The 12977-nt window shown below is 38.0% G+C and overlaps 1 protein-coding gene and 1 long non-coding RNA gene across 2 annotated transcripts in view; one reads left to right on the forward strand and one right to left on the reverse strand.

Annotated features, from left to right (window-relative positions):
- Positions 1–658: 658 nt before the first annotated feature.
- Positions 659–4462, reverse strand: ID4 (inhibitor of DNA binding 4). The gene is made up of 3 exons (XM_075826585.1): positions 3851–4462; positions 3032–3091; positions 659–2447 (listed from the first exon to the last, which is right to left on the reverse strand). Exons 1-2 carry the CDS (start codon positions 4199–4201, stop codon positions 3044–3046), a joined length of 399 nt encoding a protein of 132 aa, XP_075682700.1. The 5' UTR covers positions 4202–4462; the 3' UTR covers positions 659–2447; positions 3032–3043.
- A 2910-nt stretch (positions 4463–7372) lies between these two features.
- The window catches only part of LOC142651633 (uncharacterized), a 254270-nt gene continuing 248665 nt past the window's right edge, over positions 7373–12977 (forward strand). Inside the window, exon 1 of the long non-coding RNA XR_012847659.1 lies at positions 7373–7580. This is a non-coding gene — a long non-coding RNA (uncharacterized LOC142651633). The remainder of the gene's footprint in view (positions 7581–12977) is intronic.

A 12977-nucleotide genomic window follows, 5' to 3' on the forward strand; every position in this document is an offset into this window, starting at 1 on the left:
TACACTAAATTCTACAGAAACAATTGTTAATTGTGTACCCTAGTACTATATATGAACTAAGTATCTGAATTCCCAAAATATAGTCACAGTATTTCTTAACGCTGTTCATCTTACTGTAATATTTCCCACATAACATACACATTTGAGAAAGCAGTTGCCTTTATTCAATGTCAACTGGCTTCTTCCTGCAGTAAAAAATTCTAATCACTATCCCCTGTCAGTAGCACGAACACATACATACTTATCATTCCAACATGTCTATATATTATAGCTCTGACATAATTAAGACTATGGGATGTAGGTTATAATGAAGAAGTAATAAATATGTGTCTGATACAGTCATAGCTTGTTTCTCCTGACCCCATATTATCAATGCTCCACTACTCATTCACATGCATAAATTTCCCTTGTCAGTTATGTCAATAGAAGTCAGGAAATGTGCATGCAAAATGTGAAATGCATTCCTTTATTTAAAAGCAAGTTTGAGGACATCAGTGGAAAAAAAAATCATTTTAGGAATTAGAAGTTTGGTTAACAGATTATTTGTCTACATATCCTTTAAATGTCCAAAAAAGCAACAAAGCAAAACATGACATAACAATAAAACACTCTCACTGTCAGTAAGATTAATACACAGGTAAGAAAGACAAGGTTGAGACACGTAAAAAATGTTGTTTTAATACTCATGTGTAAAAATACATATGAGATTACAGTAGAAACTGCAGGAAAACCAAGCATATGACTGGTATTAAAGACTGCTGCTTGTCTCCCTCCCTCAGCTGAAATCAGTATTAGATACAGTTATATAGAATACAGTAAGATTTCCTTTGGTTGCAAGCAATGAACTGTCTGCTTACCTAGCACAGTGTCCACTAAGAGAATCGACACAAAGGAAGGGAAAGAAATGCTTTTTTCCTTTTAAAAACCCCCAGTTAGAAATATAATAGCACCAACATGTACGTGGAACACGGCTCTGAAATTAGGATTTGACCCCCTACTATGAATTAAAAACAGAGACTGCTTCTGTGGAAATAGAGCAGAAACAGGGGGATTTAAATGACCATAATTGGCCATATTCATAAGCTAATTGAATACATGCAAACCAAGGAATGAACAATGCAGTAGAATCTGCCTTAGACTAATGGGATTATGTATAGCAAGGAGTCCGATTTTATTCAATTTACACCGTGTGTACCAATATAAATGCCAAATTCCACACATTGTAATGTGTACATATACAGTCATTTTAATCTAATACAATTTATTTTCCCACAAAACAGTGCTGTGTTTTTACAGTGACCCATTGCTAAACATATCCAGTTATGGCTTTGCTTATCACAAATAGGATGTAATGGTATTTTTGACAAGTATATAATGGGAGCAGGTTGTTCCCCATACCATAATCCGTTGTATTCCGAAAGGTGGGTAGAGATTAAGGGGTTTAGACAGTGAGACAACCCAGTGTTTGCTAAACAGATAACACATTTTAGTAATCATTGGAGTTCTTTTGTAACACTGACAATATATTAATGCAGAACAAATAAAACAGCTTATATTCAGTGAATAGCAAATTTCAGAAAGACATGAAAACGTGATCATTCAACATTTCTCCCTTCCCACCCTTTAAATGCATTGTCTAGAATTGAGTGAAAAGGTGATTCGAGAATTTCCTATACACTCCACGTAAGGCCAAATAAAAGCTTTGGACTAGCTTCACATGACTGAATAAAAGTTTAGGACGAGTTTAGTATTGCATTCGGGACTAAAACAAGGAATACATTCCATGCAATCGTGCAAGTCAATTATTGTCTGATTCAAGTTAGTGGGAAGGTACAAGTTCATCTTTTCATGTCTTCAGTTACTTATTTTTTTTCTCGTGACAGATAAAAATCAAAGCCCCCGGGAGGAAACGAAAAAAGACACATTCATATTTACACAAAATATTTAATTAAAAATACTTCATAATTACAGTAGTCTATTAAAGCATATACTTTGTATCACTTACACTTATAGAACATCTCTATATATACAGTATGAAATGTCACTCATGTTTTCTTCTATACAATATGTAACATTCCTGCCGGGAGAAGAAAATTCCCCGGAGAGATAAAATCATCTATTTTAAACAATAGATGTAAAGACAAAATATCTACAATACTCTGGTATATTAGTAAAGCTTCATATTCAGTTCTTCCGTTGATAGTGTATTCTCTCTAAGCAGTGCCCCCTATGCCATCAGGTCAGGGACTTCCACAGTGCATGTCTGATGATACAAGGTGGACACATGGTGAAGGATTAGATTCTCCGTGTAGTGTGGAAAAGCGAAGTGAAGGACGTTTTTTCCCCTCTTTTGTCTGGTGACTGTTTTTCATTCCCCTCCCTTATTCTCTAATTTGTCTCTCTCTTTCTCTGTGCTCCTCCTGGCTCTGGATTTGCCTGCTGCACACCTGTGGAAGAGGAATGAATAGAGGGGGTGTGTGAACCATTCTGCTCCAGACTTACTGGCGCCACCAACAAAACACAAGACATGCTTGATCAACAACCCAAAACAAACCAGGTCAAACTACAAGCACAGCTCCCAAGCTAGTCCAAGCATAGGAACGCAGCTGCAATGGACTGCTCAGTCCCTGATCTCATACAGTGCTTTGGGCTGTCATCTGTGACCCTTATCCCTGTAAAGTCCCTCTCCTCACTCGCGCAACCAATATAGAAGAGACAATCTGAATTTACCATAAAACTTCTTAGATTAAATAGTCATTACAGTTATTCTGGGAGGGTCATTTTTACTTGGTCATTGATATAATACGTTTTGGTTGTTAACAATAACAGGAACGTCTCGTATATATGAATAGCTAAAATCCTTTGTTATGCAATTCTCTCTTCACAATTGATGAAATCTGAATATAAAAGGGTAGACAATTCTCATTTCAACTAGATAAAATATCAATGTTCAACATATGGGTTCTATAATGCATAGCTGCAATATAAATGGCCACTATAGAGGGTGTATCATGTACAGTACAATGGTTACCTTAAAGGCACACTAGCGACACAGTATACTGTCTCCTTCCTTGTTCACCACCGACGCAGCCTGGGAAATAGAAATAAAAATACATATTAATTAAAGAAGAAATAACGGTGAAGTGAATGAAGAAAAATAGAGTGAAAAACAAAAGGATCAGTGATGGTGTTGCAGTCTTTGGTTTTACAGGATGGGCATTGGCTGCCGAGGCGGTGACAGGTCACACTTCAGAGATCAGAATAAGACACACAAAAGACTGATCACCTTCAGGCTGCTGCTCCTAATTAAAACCTGACATACACTCGACTTGCAGGAATTGGCATATAGCAGAGGGCTTCACGTCTATCAGCATTGAGGAGAGGGTGAGGGGCATAACTGCCTATTCTATTCAGCTGGTAAAGGGCCATCGCAGGCTGTGCGCTGGTGAATTTATGGCATTTGATAATGCTGAAAATGATTGCAACACATTTTCAGAGCATAAACAAGAGGAAGAGACAGCTGCTTTCCACTCATCAGGAATACAACTACTAAGAGGAAATGACAAGAATCAGCCATAACAGTGAACATCACCTGCCATCTGGACAGCAGTCACTACATCCCTGAGTGCTATGATCCCTATGTGGGACTGATATGAAGCAGTGGAGCCCTGTCAGGTGGATCTGTTCTTCTTCAGATGCCAGAGCTGTCATCGCACTCTGCTGAGATACTACTGAATCCAGTGGGCACCAACATAAGATAGACACACACAACAGCTTGTGCCATCAGCTAACATGTGGCATACTTACTCAACACAAGTACAGTATATATAGGAATGGGTACGCCTCTTACCGGGTCTTTATTGAGGTCCGTCAAAGGGGTCCTGGCAGGTGCCTGCTGTCTAAGCAGCACAGGGTGTGTGTCCAGTGCCAGCTGCAGGTCCAGTATGTAGTCTATAACGTGCTGCAGGATCTCCACTTTGCTGACTTTCTTGTTCTGGGGGATGGTGGGCACCAGCCTCTTGAGGCGGCTATAACAGTCATTCATGTCATATTGCAGACACAAGGACTCCTCTTCTTCCATCTTGTAATGAGCTACACCAAGGCTGTGTTCAGAGAGGCAGTGCAGTGCCAGCTCCCCACACACACCCCCCGCCACTGGGGCTCTCCGGCTGTGGGGACGCACGGGGCTCACAGCTTTCATTGCAGGCAGCGACCAGGTATTATCTACTGAGACACTGAAGAGCAGCAAATACTCAGCATGCAAATGTTATATCCAATGCAAGGAGGGGAGTACACCTATATTACACAGGATCACTGTGTGGTGCCGCAGGTCCTTGGTAGGGTAGAGCTTGTACCAGGCTGGAGATAACAAGCACTGGTTGTGGGTGACAGAAGGATGTACACAGGAGAAGATAGCAGTGTCTCCAGTCAGCCAGTCACTCACGGCTCCCTGCTCTGCAGCCTCTGTGCTCACATATTTATGGCAGGGATCTGGTGGGGAGGGTGAGAGGGCGGGAGCAGTGATGGTGGGAGGAGAGCCATCCAGCATGAGCACACTGAGCAGCCTCTCATTTATCCCAAGTTCCTCCCTGTACAAAAACCAAACACACTTACTAGAAAGGATGGAGGAAAAAATACATGCTCATAATAACCGGCTGTATCACCATACAGCTGCCCCGATAGCGGAAAGGTTTCCTGACAAGAAATGCAAAGACAAGAACAATTTTCCTCAGAAAGGTCCTTAGATATTGGCACCAATGATGAGATATCTGTTGTAGAATATCAAGGCAATCCAAGGCTTTAGCCCACCAGACCCGCCAGGATGCTTCAAAACTGCGTTTTTACATGCATGTTCTCTGGAATGTTTGAAAATGACAATTTTCCCATATAAAAAAAATATATACAACAATTGTTATCTTCGGCGCCATTGACAATTCTCATCTCTGGCGTCATTGACAATTCTCCATATTAAACAGAACATTTGCACCATGAGTTTTGTTATGACTTCACCCATACATGTAACGATAAAGCACATTTCAGAAGAGAACTGTCATTGTCAGTTGTTCATTTATTATCAGAAAGTCTTCATCTGAAAACGTGCAAAGTGATAGCGTCGTGTTAGAGGGGAGAAGCGCGGACATATTGTTTCGTTGTTTTTTTATCACCATTGATATTGCAGCAATAGTCTGTGAGGATCAGGACATTATATGGAAAGAAACCATTCACCTTGATGTCTGACCTCCTAGATAAGAACACGTGCTTCGTAATGTTGATTTAGAGATTGTTACAAGAGTCCGACACATATAAAGAAAAAAATATATAATATGTTTGCGTGCATACATATATATATATATATATATGTCTGTATATATATAGATATAATATCAATTAACACATACATATCGGAATGTTTAAGTGATTATTATTATTGGTAATAATAATAATAATAATAATAATAATAACAACAATAAAAATAATAATAGTAATAATTATAATAGAATCATTACCATCTAAATATTTTATTTTTTCAATTCTGAAATGATCTTTTCTCTTGGTTTTGGTTTTGTAATGAAAATATGAAATTTGCATTCATTATTTTGCAAATTGTGAACAATCCGTGACAAGTTAAAAGCAATCAAGATGAATGTTGGTGGGTTATCTTTTGAACTATGTCATTAAAGCATGCCAAAGGGAACATGGAATGATAGATGCTCCTGTTGTCAAGCACATATCACTGAGAGGGGTCTAAAATGTGGTGTTTGGTGTGCAGGTGAAACATAATTACATAGTAATGAGACATTACGTCCCAAGGAGCAGGGCGGCCTGTTTTGTGCCATTTGTGGTGACACACATGTCCATGTCAGGCGTTATTTGCAAAAAGGGTTTTTGTGGACAAGGAAGCACCTGCCTCTTTAATGCATTGTGCCCTTCTGTAGTCTAAATTTTATGCTTCAATGTCTGTGATAAATGTAGCTGATATACACTTTTCCATAGACAGTAAATAAACAGTTAAATGTGTGTGTGTGTGTGTGTGTGTGTGTGCGTGTATATACATATATATTTATAAATAAATATATTCTATAGTGTGTGTGTGTGTATGTCTATATATATATATATATATATATATATATATATATATATATATATATATATATATATATATATATAAAAATATATATTCTATAGTGTGTGTGTGTGAGTGTGTGTGTTTAAATAACTATAAGGGGTTGCTGCATTTTGCCAGGATCAGCGCCACTGGGCTTCATGTGGTATCCGTTTTATTCAAGTAAATGGCTAATCTGCAATGCCACGTGAAACCTATGGACAAGAGTGGCGCTGTTTATGGAAGAATGCAGCCTTGTTTTGTTTTTCTTATCTCATACAACCACTTTAATAATGGACAGTTTTTTGTGCAAGAATTTCAGCACTGGTTTATAACAAAAAATTCACATATAATTCAGTTTGTTAAATAGGTATACACGACCTATGATAATTTATAGGAACGCCTTTGTCCTACTATTCTTTTCACTTAAACTCATTGATAAATCTGCCTTTATGTGACATGAAATTAAAAGCATTGAGCACTGTGGCACTAATAATCACACACACACACACACACACACACACACACACACACACACACACACACACACACACGTGTGTGTATATGTATATATATATATATATAGATATATATCCATACATATAGATATATATATGTGTATATGTATATATATATAGATATATATCTATACATATAGATATATATATATATATGTGTATATATATGTGTATATATATATATATATATATATATATATATATATATGATGTACATGCAGAATATCATGGATTGTCTGAAATTCGAAATAAGGGTCTCCTTTTTACCACAAACTGCGCCATTCCTTTCCATGCTCTGCGCCTGGCATTGCAGTTCAGCTCCATTGACTGATGCTACAATACAAGACACAACCCAATTAGCAGGCGTGTCTCTGTTTTAGGAAGAAAAAGTACAACACTTCTTCCAAACATAGACAACCCCAAAATGTACAGGTTTCTACAGTATGCGTCTGTCTGTGGCTCTCCGATCATAGGAAAAGGATTAGTAACACAAAGTACATTTTTCACAAACAATTTAGATTCATAGATGACTTATTTTGTAACACAAAGATTTATTTTCTAAGCAGTTTAAAAGTACTCACATAAAAAGAAGACGTACTAATATGGTTGAATATAAAATAATCAGGGATACAGAAGCAATCATAGGTCAGAAAATATTTCAAGTGAAGAATTTTCTAATATAATGGTATTTTTTAAATTGCGCCCTCTACATGCAAGAGCCACTGTGTACATAACAGAGGCAGCCCATGTGGATTCAATACGGCTGGCTCTATCCTCCTTTTCTGGACTTAGCCCCCCGAATAACAAAATAGTATGATCTACTGTACCTTGTTGTGAGCTGCCTTGCGCTGGGTTGGTGGGGAAGGACGCAAGTAACCATCAACTGCCAGGGGTCACATTTTGATTTGTGCTATGCTGCCTGCTTTGATGTATGTATGTCACCCAGCAGACCAATACAGGTAGGAATCATCAATGCTAAGATAAAAACTGAAATTCTGAATGTCTGCGACTACAGAGAAATCCTAAGCAGGTTTCTTATTTACAAGAAATATATATTGCAGGCATATGGACAAGGAAATGATCTGCTAGATGTGTTAATTATGGCCAGAGGCAGCGCAGACAATGCTCAAGCCCTATGGTTTTGTGTATTATTTGTTCAATGACTGTCACATAGCTATGTTTGGTGACAATGTTTTCTGACAGATAGAATATTTATGGTGGAGGACGGCTTTTGCTGATTATATTATGAATAATGTAATATGGTAAGAATTAGGCAAATTAAGATCTGATCAGGAAAAGAGGCATTTTTTGTAACTTGTTAATACGTGTAATATAGAGACGTTTGAAACATGATGAATGGTTATTTAGATTGACAATTTTTATATATACATGTGTGTGTACATGTAGATAGATAGAGAGATACATAGATGATAGATAGATAGATAGATAGATAGATAGATAGATAGATAGATAGATAGATAGATAGATAGATAGATAGATAGATAGATAGATAGATAGATAGATAGATAGATAGATAGGTACATAGATAGATAGATAGATAGATAGATAGATAGATAGATAGATAGATAGATAGATAGATAGATAGATAGATAGATAGATAGATAGATAGATAGATAGATAGATAGATAGATAGATAGATAGATAGATATGAGATGGATAGATATTAGATAGATAGATAGATAGATAGATAGATAGATAGATAGATAGATAGATAGATAGATAGATAGATAGATAGATAGATAGATAGATAGATAGATAGATAGATAGATAGATATGAGATGGATAGATATTAGATAGATAGATAGATAGATAGATAGATAGATAGATAGATAGATAGATAGATAGATAGATAGATAGATACAGCGAACAATAGATAGATAGATAGATACGTTACATACTTTATACTATACATTCTATATGACCACAAAGTCAAAGGTTTTTTACACCCTCATATTTTACATCACAGGTCAGTGTATGAACAAGGCATCTTCACATTCAATGCTAAAATGCTGAAATGTAATGATCAATGTTACTTTTTGGAAATGTTATGATCCATATTTACTGTCTTTATTTAGTGGTTACATGTAGACGTCTTATTGAAGTCACAAACCACTGATGGAGTCCATTATTCCATATACTTCTATCCTAAATTGTCTGCAGGAACTTTACTTATTCATTTAAAGAGGCTCTGTCACCACATTATAAGTGGCCTATATTGTACATAATGTGATCGGCGCTGTAATGTAGATTACAGCAGTGTTTTTTTATTTAGAAAAACGATCATCTTTGACAGAGTTATCACCTATATTAGCTTTATGCTAATGAGTTTCTCAGTGGACAACTGGGCGTGTTTTACTATATGACCAAGTGGGCGTTGAGGAGAGAAGTGTATGACGCTGACCAATCAGTGACCAATCAGCGTCATACACTTCTCCCCATTCATTTACACTGCAAATAGAGATATAGCTATATCACTATGTGCTGCCACATAAACACAGTATAACATTACTGCAGTGTCCGGACAATGAATATACATTACTTCCAGCCAGACGTGATGTTTATTCAGACTCCAGTCACTTCTCTGCACTTCTCTGTGATTTACAGCACAGCAGGCGTAGTCTCGCGAGATTACGCTGCAAGCTGTCATTTACAGCGAGAACTCGCTGTGCTATGCTGTAACTCAGAGAAGTGCAGAGAAGTGGTCAGGATTCTGAATACACATCCCGTCCTGGCTAGTGGGAATGTATATTCATTGTCCGGACACTGCAGTAATGTTATAGTGTGTGTATGTGGCAGCACATAGCGATATAGCTATATCGCTATGTGCTGTGTAAATGAATGGAGAGAAGTGTATGACGCTGATTGGTCACTGATTGGTCAGCGTCACACACTTCTCTCCTCAATGCCCACTTGGCCATATTGTAAAACACGCCCAGTTGTCCATTGAGAAACTCATTAGCATAAAGCTAATATAGGTCATAACTCAAACGTCAAAAATGATCTTTTTTTAAATAAAAAAACACTGCTGTAATCTACATTACAGCGCCGATCACATCATGTACAAGATAGGCCACTTATAATGTGGTGACAGAGCCTCTTTAAATCATAGTTCAACAGGATGTGGAGCACTGCACCATCACACAATGACAATACATAATCTCTAGACTCAAGCAAAAATTGCATAATCGGAGTGTAGACATCACATGTGATGACATCTATCCTGGCAAGTACTTCCCACACTGGAAGCCTAAGCGGAGGTGTTTTTTTACCGCTCGCGCTTTTAAACACTAGCGGGGGAAAAAAAGTGACATGCTCTTTCTTCACGCGGTTTCATCTCTAACCTCCCATTGAAATAAATGGGAGGCAGGGAAAACGTTTTTCGCTGTATTTTTGCCTGCGGCACTCAATGGGCGCGGCCAAAAAACGCCACAAAAAAACGCAGCAAGAAAGTTCTGGCAGATTTTTCTGACTGCAAAAAAACTCTGTGTGAACAGGGCCTTACAGTGGAAGGAAAATATATTTGTTTGTGATTTTTTTTTTCTAGTTCATATATTATTGCTCGTTGGCACTAAAGGCCTGTTTACACAGAGGAATTTCTTAAACAACCAACAAAAGATCAGTACAATCATCGGGGAGACGATTCCTCTCCCTGGCAGGTAGCGTCATAATTTCCTAGAGGCAGTTTCCCAGAAAGCCCTGTGCTCGGCATTGTAAAGGTAAATGTAGCCCCGAGCATTTACATTTACCAACACTGACTGCAACAACTACAATTTTAGGTATGCATCGATTAAGATCAATGATGAACGATAAATGATGAAAATATATCTAAAATATATGAAAATATTGCTGCAATTGTTATCTGGGACCCAATGCAAAATCTATAATAGGGTCCCCCACCTACCACGTGGCAGTAATAAAAATGGTATTTACCTATGTGGGAGACAGGAACTTGGGCACCAGGACCTAGGTGTGACTGCTGCCTCTGCACCCCCTATTATTAGACCAATCTATCAGAAGCTTTAGATGGAACATTTTCTGGATTAGTGGACTTATCCATGTATATTGTTCTCTATCTGGTCTCAGTCTGAATAATTCATTCATTCCAGGTCACAGGTTTTTGCTTGGTGAGAATAAATTGCCTTTGTGTACAGGAAGTTAATGACCCCATGGCCGCTGTAACATGCAGGATACAATTCTATTGCTTTTTTTTGAGATTCAGGAAGCAGCATAAGAGTAACGCTCAATTATCATTAATGCTACAGGGCACCTGCTTTGTGCCCCCACATGTCCTGGTCATATGTTCAGTCAGCGGTGGTGAGGCCAAAATAGGCTGCTAAGTGTTGTTGCCGAATGCAGTAGTTTCTCGTCCTGGTAGTGCCCCAGAGTTTTTACAAGGTCCTACTGACCACCAATAAAAGCTTTATTGACAAATGAGAAGGTAGCTGCACTCACTGCCAGACTCTTATGATATTTTGGTATTATATTATAACCTGAATTAAAGAGGATCTGTCACTAGTTTAGTAATTCCCTATCTAATCTAATAGCCGCTGTCACACTGATAATGCTAGTGAAAATTGTGTCCCAAAACGTTTATTATTTTAAAAGTTATGAGCTTTTTTCTAAATATGCAAATGAGGCCATACTAGACATGTGGGAGGTAACCGCAGCGAGTCTCCTGAGGTGGAGCTACCTCACAGCCTCTGACGCTGTCCTATCAGCATGAAGCTGCTTCACACAGTGTGAGAGACTGAGGCTGGTGGGAAGGTGGATCACTTCAAATAGCCATATCTCTTCTAATCTTTCAAATGGCACCAGGATCGCAGTTATAGTTGTGAAACAACGGGAGATATCACCAGTTGAAAACAAAGTCGGGAATGGAAGCTGTATACTATATGATATTGCTGTGTTGCTGGGCAGGGAAGAGGAGAACTGTATGCTGCAGATTGGACAGTGTCATACAGAAAACATTATACCGCCCAGAGTGAAAAGAAAGCCACCTCCTATTTGGCAAGTATAGACAAATTAGCATATTTAGAAAAATGCTCATAACTTTGGAAATAATAAATGTTTTTGAAAAAACAATTACACTTTAGTTATCAGCATCATAACGCCTATTAGATTAGTTAGCACACAGGGAATTAATAAACTAGCGACAGATACTCTTTAAAAAATGCTCTGAAAAATACGCCTTAACATGTGCATCAAATACACTTGCAAAATCTTAAATACGCCCTTTTTGTGTTTTTAAGCCTGTAAAATATGCTGATTTAACTTGGACTTAAAGTGTACGAATAAATGTATGTATATATATATATATATATATATATATATATATATATATATATATATATATATATATATATATACATATATATACACTACCGTTCAATAATTTGGGGTCACCCAGACAATTTTATGTTTTCCATGAAAACTCACACTTATATTTATCAAATGAGTTGCAAAATGACTAGAAAATATAGTCAAGACATTGACAAGGTTAGAAATAATGATTTTTATTTGAAATAATAATTTTCTCCTTCAAACTTTGCTTTCGTCAAAGAATGCTCCATTTGCAACAATTACAGCATTGCAGACCTTTGGCATTCTAGCTGTTAATTTGCTGAGGTAATCGAGAGAAATTTCACCCCATGCTTCCAGAAGGCCCTCCCACAAGTTGGATTGGCTTGATGGGCACTTCTTGCGTACCATACGGTCAAGCTGCTCCCACAACAGCTCTATGGGGTTGAGATCTGGTGACTGCGCTGGCCACTCCATTACAGATAGAATACCAGCTGCCTGCTTCTTCCCTAAATAGTTCTTGCATAATTTGGAGGTGTGCTTTGGGTCATTGTCCTGTTGTAGGATGAAATTGGCTCCAATCAAGCGCTGTCCACAGGGTATGGCATGGCGTTGCAAAATGGAGTGATAGCCTTCCTTATTCAAAATCCCTTTTACCTTGTACAAATCTCCCACTTTACCAGCACCAAAGCAACCCCAGACCACCACATTACCTCCACCATGCTTGACAGATGGCATCAGGCACTCTTCCAGCATCTTTTCAGTTGTTCTGCGTCTCAAAAATGTTCTTCTGTGTGATCCAAACACCTCAAACTTCGATTCGTCTGTCCATAACACTTTTTTCCAATCTTCCTCTGTCCAATGTCTGTGTGCTTTTGCCCATATTAATCTTTTCCTTTTATTAGCCAGTCTCAGATATGGCTTTTTCTTTGCCACTCTGCCCTGAAGGCCAGCATCCCGGAGTCGCCTCTTCACTGTAGACGTTGACACTGGCGTTTTGCGGGTACTATTTAATGAAGCTGCCAGTTGAGGACCTG

Source organism: Rhinoderma darwinii, chromosome 5, assembly GCF_050947455.1.
Source record: "Rhinoderma darwinii isolate aRhiDar2 chromosome 5, aRhiDar2.hap1, whole genome shotgun sequence".
Classification (NCBI taxonomy): domain Eukaryota; kingdom Metazoa; phylum Chordata; class Amphibia; order Anura; family Rhinodermatidae; genus Rhinoderma; species Rhinoderma darwinii.

Bases quoted from the DNA above. Each gene is read 5' to 3' on its own strand.
- ID4 (XM_075826585.1), bottom strand. From the start codon at position 4,201: ATGAAAGCTGTGAGCCCCGTGCGTCCCCACAGCCGGAGAGCCCCAGTG. The intron at 3,092-3,850 runs GTAAGAGGCGTA...TCTATTTCCCAG, and splicing joins CGGACCTCAATAAAGACCCG to GCTGCGTCGGTGGTGAACAA.